Source organism: Macaca nemestrina, chromosome 2, assembly GCF_043159975.1.
Source record: "Macaca nemestrina isolate mMacNem1 chromosome 2, mMacNem.hap1, whole genome shotgun sequence".
NCBI lineage: Eukaryota > Metazoa > Chordata > Mammalia > Primates > Cercopithecidae > Macaca > Macaca nemestrina.
In genome coordinates, this window is record NC_092126.1 from 87,698,158 (window position 1) to 87,714,873 (window position 16,716).

General features: G+C 34.3%; 1 protein-coding gene across 10 annotated transcripts in view; it reads left to right on the plus strand.

Annotated features, from left to right (window-relative positions):
- LOC105489997 (N-acetylated alpha-linked acidic dipeptidase like 2) overlaps window positions 1-16,716 on the plus strand; it is a 1,462,458-nt gene that overhangs the window by 458,693 nt on the left and 987,049 nt on the right. The window contains exon 1 of one of the 10 annotated variants that reach the window (XM_011755186.3): window positions 5,557-6,904. The exons of the other annotated variants lie outside the window; for them this stretch is intronic. Coding sequence (XP_011753488.1) covers window positions 6,862-6,904 — 43 coding nt within the window. The 5' untranslated portion in view covers window positions 5,557-6,861. Of the gene's footprint in view, window positions 1-5,556; window positions 6,905-16,716 lie in introns of those variants that run through there. 10 annotated transcript variants of the gene reach the window in all.

The window sequence follows — 16,716 nt, forward strand, 5'->3', positions numbered from 1 at the left end:
TGAAATATCTCTATTAAAAACTATAAAATATTGATGAGATAAATTGAAGAGGACACAAAAACATGGAAAGGAATTCCATATTTATAGATTGGAAGAATCAACATGGTTAAAATGTCTATACTACCCAAAGTAATCTACAGATTCAATGCAATCTGCATAAAAACACCAACGAAATCCTTCAGAGAAATGGAAAAACCAATCCTAAAATTTATACAGAACTACAGAAGACTGAGAATAGCCAAAGCTATCCTGATCAGAAGGAACAAAGCTGGAGTCATAACATTACCTTACTTCAAATAATACTATAAGGGTACAGTAACATATGGAACTGGCATAAAAATGGATGCATAGACAGTGGAACAGAATAAACAAAACCCAGGGATAAATCCATACATATACCACGAACTGATTTTTGACAAAGGTGCCAAGAACGTAAATTGGGGAAAAGACAGTCTCCAATGAATGGTGCTGGAGAAACTGGATATCAATATGCATAAAAATTAAACTATACTTATCTCTCATCATGTTCAAAAATCAAATCAAAATTGATTAAAGACTTACATCTGGCAGGGCGCAGTGGCTTATGCCTGTAATCCCAGCACTTTGGGAGGCCAAGGTGGGTAGATCACGAAGTCAGGAAATCGAGACCACCCTGGCCAACATGGTGAAACCAGTCTGTACCAAAAAAAAAAAAAAAAAAAATAGCTGGGCATGGTGGCGGGTGCCTGTAGTCCCAGCTACTCGGGAGGCTGAGGCAGGAAAATCCTTACAAGGCTGCAGTGAGCCGAGATCACGCCACTATGCTCCAGCCTGGCCACAGAGTGAGACTCTGTCCCCCCGCCAAAAAAAAAAAAAAAAGAGAGAGACTTACACCTAAGATCTTAAACCATGAAACTACAAAAAGAAAATTTTGGAAAATGCTCTAGGAAATGGGTCTGGGCAAGGTTTCTTGAGTAAAACCTCAAAAGCAGAGGCAACCAAAGCAAAAATAGACAAATGGGATCAAATCAAATTAAAAACCTTCTACAGAGCAAAGGAAACAATCTACAAAATGAAGACACAACCTACAGAATGAGAGAAAATATTTGGAAGCTATTCATCTGAAGATTAATAATCAAAATATATAAAGAGCCGTAAAAACTGAATAGCAATACAAAATAATCTGTTTTAAAAATGGGCCAAAAATCTGAATAGACATTTTGCAAAAGAAGATATAAAAATAGCCAACAGGTGTATGAAAAAATGCTCATCATCACTAATCATCAGAGAAATGCAAATCAAACCTACAATGATGTAACCTCTCAACCCAGTTAAAATGGCTATTATCAAAGAGATTGGCAATAATGGATGCTGGTGTGGATGTGGAGAATGGGTAACCCCCATAAACTATTATTGGGAATGTAAATTATTATAGACACTGTGGAAAACAGTATGGAAGTTCCTCAAAAAAAGCAAAAATAGAACTACCATATGGTCCAGCTATATCACTGCTGGGTGTATATCCAAAAGAAAGGAAATCAATGTCAAAGATTTATTTGAACTTTTGTGTTTATTGCTGCACTATTCACAATAGCCAAGATATGGAATCAATCTAAGTGTCCATCAACAGATGAATGAATAAATGAAATATAGAACTTATACATAATAGAGTATTATTCAACCATAAAAGCGAATGAAATCGTATCTTTTGCAGCTACATGAATGGAACTGGAGGCCATGATGTTAAATGAAATGAACCAGGCACAGAAAGATAAATATTGCATGTTCTCACTCATGTGAGACATACAAAAAATAATTTGAACTTGTGGAGATAGAGAATAGAATGAAGATTACTAGAGGATGCGAAAGGTAGTAGAGAGAAAGGGATAAATGGGATGGTTAATGGGTACAAAACTACAGTTAGATAGAAGGAATAAGATCTAGTGTTTGGTAGCACAATAGGGTGACTGTAGTTAATACTTGATTGTACATTTCAAAATCATTAAGAGTGGAATTGTAATGATTTTAACACAAAAATTATAAATACTAGATGTGAATGATACCCCAATTATGCTAATATCATTATACATTATTTTCTTGTGCCAAAATATCACTTTTACCACGTATATAGGTACAGCCATTGTGTATCCATAATAATTAAGAATAACATGTTTTAAAAATAAAAATGACAAAAAACTTTAAAAGAATAAAATAACAATAAAGGTATAGTATACTAAATACATAACACAGTATCATTGTTTTTATTATCAAATATTGTGTACTGTACATAATTGTATTTGCTATGCTTTTTTTTTTTTTTTTTTTTTTTTTTTTTTTTTGAGACGGAGTTTCCCCTTGTTGCCCAGGCTGAAGTGTAGTGGCATGATCTCAGCTCACTCGCTGCAACCTCTGCCTCCCAGGTTCAAGTGATTCTCCTGCCTCAGCCTCCCAAGTAGCTGGGACTACAGTCTCCCGCCACCATACCTAGCTAATTTTTGTAGTTTTTAGTAGTTTTAGTAGAGATGGCATTTCACCAGGTTGCCCAGGCTGATCTTGAACCTCAGGTGATCCACCTGCCATGGCCTCCCAAAGTGCTAGGATTACAGGCATGAGTCACTGTGCCGGGCTTGTACTATACTTTTACATGAGTGGCAGCTTAGTAGCTATTTTTATATCAGTATCAACACAAAACATGTGAGGAATGTCTTATGCAAGACATTTTGACAGCTATGATGTTATGACAGCCACGACATTATGACAGCCACAGCATCCCTAGGTGATAGGAAATTTTTGACTTCATTATAATCTTTTGGGACCACCTTTGTTTATGCAGTCCACCATTGATTGAAACATCATTATTCAGTACATGACGATTGTGTATTAACTTTGTATTCTCTTTCATTTCTTATCCTGGTTTTGACTTTTATTTTGGAAATTCTCATAATTACCATCATTTCTTATGTCCTTCTAACTCTTAATGTTTTGCTCTTGCAGGTAAAACTCCCTACTTTCCCTCATCACTTTTCACTTTTAAGCTTTAATTTGTTACTTTTCCCTCCTGAAAATTTTCTATCATCTTCTTTGCTACTCTGTGTCTTTCTTTTCTTTGAGCCTCTTTTATTTACCCTTTCTGATGATGGTAATTTTATTCATTTTCATAAAATTCATTGAAGGCTCAATGTGTGCTAGGAACTGGGCTAGGTGCCATGAACATGATGAATACTTAAAGTGTCTTTGGCATAACAGATTGCAAGGAGAGAAATACACACACACACACACACATACACACACACATGCGTATAATATATCTCTCACATATATGAAAGATATGTATATATATGTATATATACATATACATGACTATATACATATATATACACATATGAGAGAGAGAAGTACGAGAGAGAGTGACAGGTTCTCAGTCTGTCACTCAGGCTAGAATGCAGTGGTATGATCATAGCTCATTGCAGCCTGAAACTTCTGGACTCCAGCAATCCTTTCACCTCAGTCTCTTGAGTAGCTGTACTACAGGCACAGCTAATTTTTGAGTAGCTGTACATCATGCCCAGCTAATTTTTGTATTGTTTGTTCAGACAGGATTTTGCTATGTTGACCAGGGTGGTCTTGAACTCTTGGGCTTAAGCGTCCACTCACCTCACCCTCCCAAAGTGCTGGGATTACAGGCGTGAGCTCCTGTGCCCAGTCTGAGAAATAATTAAGAAATACAGTAGTTTTCCCTAATCTATACTTTGGCTTTCCACAATTTGTTCTCAATGATCATCGTGGTCCAAGAATATTGAATGGAAAATTTTAGAAACAATAAATAAGTGTAAAATTGTGCATCATTCTGAGTGGCATGATGAGATCTCATTCTGTCCTGCCCAGGATGTGAATCATCCGTCTATCCAGTTTATTCACACTGTAGATGCCTATTAGTCACTTAGGATCCATCTCAGTTAACAGAAGGACTTTCATGGTATTTTGATGCGTGTTTTCATCTCTAATGTTACTTAATAATGGTCCCAAAATGCAAGAGTCATGATGCCGGCAATTCAGATATGCCAGAGAGAAGCTGTAAAGTGCTTTCTTTAAGTGAAAAGATGAAAGTTTTGAGTTAATAAGGAAAGAAAAGAAAATTATGTTGAGCTTTCCAAGATCTACTGTAAGAACATATCTTCTATTTGTAAAATTGTGAAGAAGGAAAGAGAAATCTGTGCTAGTGTAGCTGTCACACCTCAGACTGCAAAAGTTACAGCCATGGTGTGTGATAATTGCTTAGTTAAGATGTAAAAGGCATTCAATTTGTGGGTGGAAGACATGAACACAAATGTGTTCTGATTGATATCATTTGGGTTTGGTACTGTATGTGGTTCAAGCATCCACTAAGGATCTTGGAATGTATTCCCCTGAGGTTAAGGGGGCCTACTCTACGTATAGTATAATGTGATAAGAGCCATGGTGAAAGGAAAAGTTTAGAATTGTTAACGGGCATCTGGGAGCACAACGAAAAGACCTCAACTCAGACTGAATTCAAGAAGAATTTCTGCATATGAATTCAGCAAAAGGGAGGTGAAGAAGTTTTCTAGGCATGTACAAAACTCACCAGGTATGTTAAAAAAAAAAAAATGTCCTGGAGTACATTTTCCCAGCATGCACAAAGACCTAGAAAGGAGAAAGAAAATATGTGTGTGCATGGCACTTCATTAGTATTGCAACTAGTTCAGTTCTACTGAATCAGTATATATGTTACTTTCTATGAAGTTACAACCTTTTGACCTTTCTGGTGTTCATATTTTTATGGATTTTGTTATTGTTTAAGAATAGGACTTCTCTATTCTACTTTATTGTAATTTACCACATGCTATAATTCAGCTCATAGATAATGGGTGCTTTATAAATGTTATTGACTAATTTCAGTGCCTGGGGCAGGTCTGTAAATATACATTTCCAGGTTTGTCATAATGAGTGAGGATTGATATATATGTTGGTCCTTTTAAGGGGAAGTAAGAATTTGATGATTACAGTGTTTTATTGGCAAACATTGAAGTTACTCTTGGTAAAGTATGTAGCATCTATCTATCTATCTATCTATCTATCTATCTATCTATCTATCTATCTATCTATCTATGAAAAGGGATATTCTATTCTGGAACAAACCACAACCTGGATTTTAAATCAGAGGCTCCTGACATTATAAAGATAGAATGGGTTTTCAATGGTCCAGCCCCTCATATTACAGATGAAGAAACCAAGACTTAGAGAGGTAATAAATGAAAGAGACAACTCTCAGTTGTGATCAGAATTTTTAATGTCATGTTTGCCTTTATTTCTAATACTTTTGAGAAAAACTTCTGTTGTTTGCCATTTCTGTTCTTTACACAACTTATATAATCAACTTTTACATTAGTAAATTTTTACATTAGTACACTAGCATACATAGTATTTATATATAGATTTTTTTCAAATTAAAAAGCAAAGGACTATAAAGAAAGGAGTTTGAGCTTCATATACATATGTATACATATATGTATAACTATAGCCAATATATATATTAGCTGTAGTTAGATTAATAAAAAATATGTTTTGTGTATTATAAATTTGAATATAATATATAATTGTTACTATATATATTAAACATATAATATATAATATGTAAAGTATTAATATATATGAATATAAATATATATTTATATTTATTCATTTATTTACCAGTCTAACTACAGCCAAAGTTAAGGATTTCTAGAGGGAAGAAAGTGGAGATTGTTTTTTATTCTAGGTGTCTTATGGGGGACAAAGCTTAAATAAATTGCCTTAATTCTGTGATATCTTTCCTTTCTCATGTGCAAATGAATATTTAAAGATACATCTCCAATTTGTTGCTCTTGTTTGCTGGAAATTATTTTTGTTGAGTCACAACAGTTAATCTAAGTTAATATTCACCATGTTTCTATTAAAAAGGCAAAGCAAATAACACTAGTCTCCTTTTACAAATGAGGACCTTGAGGCATTTCAAGATTAGGTTGAACTGTTTCTTTAAGGTCTCTCAGTTAATAAGTAGCATAACTGATGTCAGTACATGGTCTGGGATATCAGTGCTACAGTTCAACATTCATTCCGCTCATCAGAACAATAAGAAGGAGAGAAGGAAGAAGAAGAAGGGAAAGGAAGAGGAAAATTAGAAATTGCTTTTGTTTGTTCTCCATTATTCACAGTGTTTAGCACAGCCATACATTATTGTTTTCAATCTTCATACTAATCATACATACTTAATACATACTAGATATTATTCTATTTTACAGTTTAGGAAACTAAGTTTCAAAGATGTTATATTCTTTGCTTACAGTCACACAGCAAGTATTAGAGATACTCCAAAACTTGTCTTTACACTGCTGCACAAAACTGACTCTGAGCTGTTCCTTATTTCCCTATGGTTTAAAAAAATAAATGTTGTATAATATACTTTAAATTTGATTTCTGTAGGAAGAGTAGATTAGAAACACTCAAAAACAAAGAAACCAAAGTCTGACTGTGAAGCGTGGTGTACTGGTAATATCAATGCTCTTTTAGGGGAAAATATAAATATGTTTCTGGACTAAAGTGAAAGTGGAGAATTAAAAGTTGATATCAAAACAGAAACAAAGCAATTTTTTGTGAAGTACACTTTAATAGCCATACAGTGGATCAAAAGATATGATCTCACTTCATAGTAAAACAGGTCCTGCAAGCCCAGGTAACTCAGGAAGCAGAATGGTAATTATTCACAGAAGAAAGCAGGTAGTATACTGTTACAATACTACAGTAGAAAATCAGAAGGTCACAGAGCTTGCAGAGTAGGTGACAGGACTTGAAACTGCTTGGCCCTCTTTAAAAAGAAATAATAAAATGGGAGAGACTGAAGCAACTTTACCTAACATGTCTTTGCAAGGTAAGTACCAACAGCCTATGAAATGTTCACAATCAGAAACTTAAGCCGTGTTGATTACAAAGTCTGTGTGTTTGTGTGTGTGCACACACGCATCCCTGCATGCGTGTTCAGGTGCCCTGACCCTGTTTTTAAGGTGTTTTTTGCGAGTGAGAAAAGAGGTGGAGATTGTTGATTCAGAGGAAGCATGTTTTCTTAATTGTTTACAAAGACTCAGGCAACACAGATTCACAAATTTGTTGGAGGGTATGGAATGCTTTAGCCTTAATCCCCAGTATAATGTTGAAGAAATGGTATAACCAACTTTCAGTGCATTTACATGTTGGACCTTTTCCGACATTAACAGAAACTTGATTTTTGTCTCTACCTGTGGAATGTTTATTGGTAATTAAGTTTTGCCGTCTCTGGGGTTTACCAGCTAAATTTCCTTGTAATTAATATAACCATTTTTTTTAAGGTAGAAAACGGGGTCAGGGGAGAGCCTGTCGGTTTGGAGACTGTGATTTATTTCACAGGTGTTACTTAATCAGATACCTTTGTCCTTTGAAAGGATTGGCTTTGTTGACATTGGCTTGACTAGGCATCTCTGGTTAGAGGCTTGTTAACAGAAACAAATTTAAGGTTACTCACATTTCACATTTTTGAGTAAGAAAAGTTATTTCTCAAAGAATAAAAAGAAATTAGATATTGGGCCTAATCCATATTTTTTATAGACTTCTAGAACACCATGAGGTCACATAGATCTGCATGATCCTAAAAATATTCACCTATTTTATAGTTAAATTATTGTATTTTTCTTTCATTTCTTTAATCTTTATGTAGCCTGCTTAAGAATCCCAGAATCTTTTTTTATCTCTGCATATTTCCTAAAAATCTTTCTTGAAATACTGTGTAAAATGCTACTCTGAAGCATTTTTAATTTAAAAAATTAACTTTAAAAGTCATGTAATAAATTCTATTCAAGAAAAACAATAAGGTAAAAGGATCATTTCACATAATGAAAATAATTTATTTCTATGTGTCTTATGGTCAAATGGTATTATGTACAAGATTATAACATATTTCTTATTTATCTCTAATATTTTTCCTTGTATATAGGAAGCATCTAGGTTGTTATAGTTGTTCATATGATAATTATTTTACATAAAATGTGTATTACGGTTTGGCAACCACCTAAATAGCCTATCCTAGGCTGTGTGGGTACATCACCTATCTATTCAGGGATCAAAATAAACTAAGGAGTAACCAGACCTCTCTCCACTTCCCTCATGATCCCTCTTTGTGTTAGGATCATGAGTAATATTTTTTAATTGAATCCCAGATTGTGTATACATTTTGTTTTTGTTTCTTTTTCTCTGGTGCTTTGTATGTATATTATGTTTCTGGTAATACATATGTTTCACTGTGTAGGGATAGCCTTCCCTTTCCCCATCCATATATATGTATAAAATACAATTATTTTCAGAATTATTAATCAGAAAACCATGCACAAAATTTAACATAAGTGCTATAGTAAATAATTTGAATGGTGTGCTTTAAGTTCAAGAACAACGTGCCTAATCTGTAAACCTTTTGCAGTTTGGGAAAACTTGTGAAATCAGTTGTATACTAGGATGTTTTTGTTTGTATACTCTGAAAACTTTTCAACAAAAATTTATATTATCTTCTGATCTTATTGGTGTTTAAATGTATCCTTGGTAGGTCTGTAAATATTTCAGATCTGTCTTCTTGGAGTGTTGAAATCCTTCCCTACCAGTTATATTTGCATTAAGATTCTTAAGAGCACCTATTAATCAAGTGAGAGTTAAAAAGAACCAAAGGTAGTTCAGTTGTTGGTTTCATTTCTGGATTTCTCTCCATTATAAAGGCAATGGAATGCCTTAACATTTTCCTGTTGTCTGGGTGATACCCTGTCCAAAATCTGAAATTGAGTTTCAAAATGACCAAAGTGAATGAAAAGTTATTTTCTAATGTTCCAATTTCACCTTTGACTTAATGGCATTTATAAAAAGTTCTGAGATTCTTTCAAATAATACTGATTCTCAGCTCCACTTACAAACAGATATTCTTCAGTGGAAATAACTATGTTAAAATAATATGTTTTGTATATTAAACATGTGGATGACTTACGTGTTTTGACTATGAGGATAATATATTATGTAGATTATCACTGGAACTCCATCAGGTGCTTTGAATAATGATTTTCTAAGGCTATGCATCTAGATTTTCTAGATTCACTGAATGATTTCTAATTACAATTTGAAAGGCTAACCACAGATATTGTCAATGATTATTCATTATAGTGCTTTTTCTGTACATCTCTGACCCAATTATACTCCCAGGGAGCTAATTGCATGTGCCCTGGTTAGTGGAGCCCATATGCCATTAACATTTAATGTTTCTGGTAGTATTGAGAACCCATTTTTTTCTTGAATAAAAGTGAAGTTATTCCAAAATTATCTTGAGCTATGTGAACAGATTTTAATTAGCTTTTCAAACATAAAAAAGAATCTCCTCCTTTCAGTCCCAATGACAAGGTAACCCCAGCAGAGAACTGTGTAAAACTGTCATACATGAAGGTTCATAATGTTCTCAGGATTCATAAAATAAATTATCTAGGTTAGGAGAGAATGCGTGGCCGGGCGCGGTGGCTCACGCCTGTAATCCCAGCACTTTGGGAGGCCGAGGCGGGCGGATCACAAGGTCAGGAGATCGAGACCACGGTGAAACCCCGTCTCTACTAAAAATACAAAAAAAAAATTAGCCGGGCGCGGTTGTGGGCGCCTGTAGTCCCAGCTACTCGGGAGGCTGAGGCAGGAGAATGGCGTGAACCCGGGAGGCGGAGCTTGCAGTGAGCTGAGATCGCGCCACTGCACTCCAGCCTGGGCGACAGAGCGAGACTCCGTCTCAAAAAAAAAAAAAGGAGAGAATGCTAGAATTTTTTTTCTAATCTTTACAAATATGAGTAAAGTACAAATAATATGGCATAAGGAATAGGGGTGAGTGCTTTCTAAGCATTGTTATTTGCAAAGGAAAGGATCATTTTTCTTGCATAATGTCTGGAAACTCACATACACCACTGAGTGGCACTCTATCACTCCATGGGCCTGTAACAGGAGTAGAAGGACATGGCTGAGAGGTGGGAGGGAGACAGCTCCCTTCCTGGAAGGGAACTACCTGGAATATGCCTTAGGCTAAAGTTTCTTCAGAGGCCATCCTTGAACTTATAAGGGCTACTTACCTCTTCTCTGCCTGGAAGGATGTCCATTTCCTACTTCTCCCAGTATTCTTATTAATAGGCAGGGTAAGTCCTAGTCAGAATTGTAAAATGGGGAAAGAATCTATCAGCATGCGGCTCTGTGCTTCACCTGCTGAGCTCCTCCTACCTCAGGAATCCAGTTCCCATGAGCTTTCAACATGTTCTTTCTCTCCTTTTCATATTTAGTTGAAATATATTCAAGGCCACTTTCCTCTTTGGAAAGAATATGATATACTAATTGGCCCTTGAGATTAATTAAAAAAAAAAAAAAGTATTTCTGAGTTTAATGCTGGGACAATCTTGTGAGAGGAGGCATCTTTGAGTTAGGCCTCCCCTGGGCTGTTGAATACACTTGGCACTCGTGCTGCCTACCAGCTGCTTGGATGTTTTGAGCGTTTCTAATAATACCTCTCCTTCCTACTTCAGTTCTTCTTAGTTCTTTAGCTCTAGGATACCCCTACTCTAAAGGCTACAAAACAGTAGAACTCTGGGGGAAGATGTTCCAAGTACAGAAGAGTTGGCTGGACTCTGAGGAATGCAGAGCTAACTCTAGCTAGCCATCAGCAGGAGGAGAGAACTCTTCAACCCACTGAAGGAGAATTTAGTCATCAGAGTTAGGAAAAAATAATGTTCAGAAAATTAACATTTTTGAGCTAGAAGATAGAGAGTCTCAAGTCCAGTGTTTTTACATTGTAGAGTAACAGAGATCCTATGAAGCTAGGAAAATTGTTTTTGGTTTCACAGAAGCCATTGCCAGAGGCCACGTCTCTAGCCTGGTGCTCAAAACTGCTTTTGCTGCAGTTTTACAGAAGAATTTGGTGCATTATTTTCTAGAGCAATTTGCTTTCCTATTTCTAATGGAGAAAGCAGTCTTATTAATATTTTCCATACTGATGTCTTTTAGTTTATATATTTATGGTCTTGAAAGCATTGTTGAGTATTCAGTGAGCTTATTATGGAACCTGTCCATCCAGGCTTGGGTTTTCTCTTTACTAAACAAAAGTTACATTCGCTTGTAAGACATTTAGTTAATTTTCATTACACTAGGAGAAGTTGCCCTGCAAGTTCATAGGCACATGTATGGAATGTTTCTTCATAATAGAGTCATTGTTTAGAAATGATACTAATTCTATTTAAAATAAGTAAAAGAAAAAAAAATTCTAGGCAGGAGGAGACTTAGTGTCTGTACTTCCAAGTTGGAGCCTGAGGGTAACAGTACTTTGTCCTCCAACCTGTTATACTGGTTTGGTGTGCATGCTTACTTTCTGTGGTGGGAAAAATATCTCTGTATTCATCATTGTAAACCATGACTGTCAGTGCCTTGAAATCTTTCTGATGCCACAAAGAAGACTAACCAGTGTGTGACTCTTCCTTCCAAGCCTACAGAACTTTAATAGCATTATCAATTAACAGAAGTGCAAGGAGCTCTTGTTGGACCTGTGTTCCACGAGGAAGGCTTTCACTAGCCCTTCATGATAGGTTCAAACACTTGAAGACCTGAGGAATTTCAGAGTTGACTCTTAGATATTGAGGTAACAGGGCGTCTTGGAGTTGAAATTTCCAGAATCTTTGCTGGGAAAGTCTCATAGTCTCAAAACAAAATCAAGCGAATTTGGAGCAAAGAAAGTTGCTGAAAATGTCAAGGCATGAAATCCAAGGTGAGTCTGACCCAAAAGAGTGAGTTAGGCAAAGGTGCATGTGAAAAGGGCTGAGTACTTTTTCCAGGTACAAGAGAGTGTCTTTGCAGCAGGCAAAAGAGATTAGGAAAGCAAAATCCGAAGTAAAGCATAAGAAATAGTTAATGAAAGCAACCTAACTGAGCTTAGGAGCTAATATTTTCTTTGTCTTTCTAAGTGGAAGTTGAATCTTTATCTTATTAGAAATAAGATGGCAAGCAGCGTATTTGAATAGAACATGAGATAAAGGTGGTTAATGACATGGTACTTAGTTAAAACCTGCTGTTGGAGGAAAAGCCAATTCTTAAACACTTTGAAATATAGAGCTTGTTCCTGGAGTTTGTTTAATCCCCTTTGATTTAAATAATATTTTATGGTACTGAAATTGTTTCAAAGGGAAACATTTTACATTTCAATTAAAGTCACTGTGGAATCTTCTTGAAGAAAAGGTGATACATACCTACAGGATGACTTGATTGTCTATACATTATTATTAATCATGCAATAAAAACTTTTCCATCTATTTAAAAGTTTGAATCTGTCTTTGAAGTTTTCTTTGAACAAAAGATGCAGTAATAATCTGAAGATTATAAGTATATAAATGTAATTATTACTTTGTATGCTATTCTCTGGATTTTGGAAGGAGTTTAAATAAATTTAGCTAATTGAGTAGGACAGTAAGCCAACTTTCTTTGTATCACAGTTTTTTGGGGGAGGACTATGAACCAAACATGTATTTGATTTATTATTGGAAAGTATTAGACTTGATATATCAGTGAAGGAATAACAGGTGACTGCAAAGATTGCAAAGAAAATGTTATTAGGATGACAATACACAAAAGGGCATTGAGCTTCAGTTGATCTCTTGAGCTTCTAATTACTCTTCAGGAAAAGTATGTGTAAATAGTTTTATTTGACAATGCTATTTTGTTGCTCTGGTGATAGATATGTTTAACCATCTGCATGGCTGAACACTTTGGGAGGCTCTTTCATAAATGCTTTCTATAATTTATATTGAAATGTAATTTACCAGTCTCTTTAAACCCTTGATGAGTGTAATGCAGGTTGTATATTATGTCCCCCAAAAAATAAATAAATAAAGTTATAAAATACTATCAACTAAAAAAGTCAAAAGAGAAATACTTTGAAAAGCCACCTGCTAAATTTAACGTAGTTTATAATGAACATGCAAAAGGTATGCAGGTACGCTTGTTAAACCATACAATCAACTTTGCCGTATGACTTGAAACTTCAGTGAAAGATTCATTTTGAGATCTGATTCAACTGCTGAAATCCATTCTATCTCTTGATTCCTTTCTTCTCTCAAAAGTAAGCCCCTTTGAAAACAGGTCATGAGAAGAGAGGAATGAAAGATTACTGTACGTTATCTTCCTCTTTATTTATAACATTTAATGCAATCATAGACCAGCATATCTTCCATTAAACTACTGATAAATCTTGAAAATTTATCCATCACATCCACATTTCTTGGAGGGAACTTTCAGAGATGGAGAAATACACTGCCTCAAAAGGTAGACATTGCTTCCACTCTTGCTGATTCTTGGTATTGTTATAACACAGGGATGTAAATAAGAAATTATAGAAGAATCTAGGAATTTACAGAGGGTTTCATAGAGGAGAGATGATTTGAACTTTCTCTGGTAGTTTTGATAAACTAGAATAAGTGGCCAGAAGGAAAAAAGCCTTCACTGGTCAAAAGAACAGGCAAGACAAAGCATGGAAATTGTATCTATTTATGTATTTGCTTGCTTTATTTTCTCCTCTCCTTGGAAACAGAGGATTTTTCAAAATTCTCTACTTTGCAATAGGCTATAAATAAATAAACATAATAGAAATAAGGTTAAGACAATACAACAGTTAAAATTTGTACACAAAATATATGCCAGAACGTGCTGAAAAACTGTCAAACAGGTCACAATTTTGCTTTCAAGCTTCCTAGCAGCCAAAATAAAATAATACATTGTTTTTCACATTTATGTTGTTCAAATTATATAGAAACGTACCAGTCATTCAACAGATACACAGATTTCTTGATAGAGATGATGATAGAGACTGAAATCATTTCTATAGATGGTAAGAGACAGGCCTAACTAGAAGAGAACATTTTTATTAAAAAAACAGTAAGTGTTAAATTTAAAATTGTTATAGAGAGAAGGAAAATAGTATTATATAACTCATGTAAGAATATTGACATAGATGATTTTCTTTTGAGTTCCTAAAACTGTTGCACTATGCTGCCATATATTTGTCACAAAAACATTTCTGTAGAAAAAAATTTCAAACCTCTAGTAAATCTGAAAATAGAAAGGAAAATAATGGAAGAATAATTAAAAATATAGATTTTATAAGATCTATGTATTTATGTGATTTAAATATTTACACTGCTTAAACTTCAGAATAAAAATAGATTCTTTTAAAATTTAGGCTTCTATATATATGCTCAAGTGTCTGTTACAGAGTTCCTAATAAATTTTATGTAGGTGTTTTGCATTCATTTTGGTTAATGAAGGGTTCAGTGTAGGCACTATGGCAGATTTGGGGAAGAAGAGAATAGAGATAAGAACAAGGAAGAGCATTTGGGCATTGATAATAATGACTTTATAACCTTCAGATGCAATGAAGTAATTATGTTGCCTAGAAATTATTTTATATGTAAGTAAATAGGAATTTGGAGAAAAAAATTAAGAAAATATTAATGTGTTTATTCTTGACCCTGATTTCTGAGCAGTTTTAGGATCATATTTTATATTTTTTTTCCAGTTTACAATTTGACCTATACAAATTTATTTGGGGCATCATTTTTCTTTTCTAGATTAGAAAACCCATAATATTGTCTATATTTCTATAAAATACTTAGTAATTACTAAATCATATTTATTAACATATCTTATGTTGCTTAGTAACATAATCTACAATAACGTTGGTATGTAGGTAATAGAATATTCTGGAAAAGGGGTCTATGCAAAATGCATTTAATTAAATTGATTAGTTAATAGTTTATCTTCATAATCACAAAAACAAAAAAGGGGAAAGAACTAGTAAATTGGGTACTAATTTAAGGCAGGAACTTACTAAGCTTATTTAAATCTCACAATGTTGGCCTTCTCCTTTCTTCCAACAAACACACCAAGCTGATCCCCTATTAATACTTACATGTTTTGGTTGTTTCTGCTGAACTTCCTATATTATGTTCCTTCTTGTCATTCAGTTATCAGATTAAATATCTCCAGCCTCCCAGACTAAACTAGCCAGCCTCTGTCTTAATGTGTGATTTTTAATTCTTTTAATACATCACCATAAACCATATTCCTTTTTGATATATTTGTTTATTGCCTATTTCATTGCAATAAAATGTTCTCTTCCTGAGATGAAAGGCCATGGCTGACTTGTTTATTGCTGTATTTCTAGTGTGTAGATACATAACTAACATATACTGTGTTTTCACAAGTTTAATATGCTCAAAAAAAAACAAGCATAAAATGCACAATCTTATTCCTATTTGTCTATGCAATTTCCATTTATTCTAACATGAAAATTAGTTGAGCATAAAGTAGCAGCACTTAACATGATCAGTGCAAAACAAAATAAAACAAGAAGCTTTAACTAAAAGAACCATTGGCAAATAAAAATTTTCTCAAATTGAAACAGACATTTTTTCAAGAAGAATACTGGTTGGCATAGAGTCTATTCTGAGATTGGAAGCAGTGCCCTGTTATTCAAAATTAGATAATTTGTTTCTCTTCATTTTCTCTAGTTCTGTGTTACAGTGACTCTGGTTGGATTACCTAGATGAGCACTCAGATAATCTAAGAATGCAAAGGCAAGTAACAAATTAAACTTAGAGCAGCAGAATTTAAGGAGACAAGCTCATGAAGGAGTAAAAGGGTTGGTTCTTATTGGTAACCAGAGGCTAATTTGAAAGGATTCAGACATAATGCTAAGGTACTAGGTTTGATGGATGGCTGTGCATCTAATATAATTACATCTAGATAAGTTGTGAGGGGTAAAAGAGGATATTTTGGAAGGAGACATGTAATGCTTTTACATTTGAATAAATTGCATTTGTGATAACAGTGAGGTATCTAAATACTAATGTATTCATTTAGTATGGTTTATTTTACATGATTGTTTTAGATATGGAGGATATGGCTCCTGCCTTTGATGAATTCTCAGTTCTTTGGGAAATATAGTGATGTGCTTATTTATATTTGTATATAGTAGGCATATGCCCCTTATTGGGTAATTGTGAAAATTAAAAACATAAATTTGCCAAACACTTGGAGCAGTCCATGGCACATAATTTACACTTCATAAATGTTTTTCTGTTGCCACAATCCTCACCATCATCATTTTAATTTTAAACCTCATCCATATTGTTATCCATCATCATAGTGATGATAAGCTGAATTTTTGTGATTACGGTGGGATTTGAAGAAAGAATTTGGGAGACATTTAAGGTTAAATTGGTGTTTGCTTGTACTAAATGAGGAAGAATGAAGAGACTGTGAAAATTTGATTTCTTGCTTGGATGACAGCAAGAATGGTATCCTTAACTGATTTAGAGAATGTACGATACGGAACCATTTAGGGAATAGAAATAGAGTGAGACTGCTTTAAAACAATTATTCTAAACTATAATTGCATATTTTGATGAAAATATCTAGGACTTAAATTGTAAAATTGAGACTAGACTTTGGGAGCGAGAGAGAACTAGGATGGAAATAAAGCTTTAGAAATTATTAAGGCAGAAATGGTATATGACATTGTGAATAGGTGAGATTATACAAAAATTGATGGTAGAAGAAGAAGACAAGAAGAATGATAATGGAATATAAAGTCTGAGCAGAAATAAAAGAAAA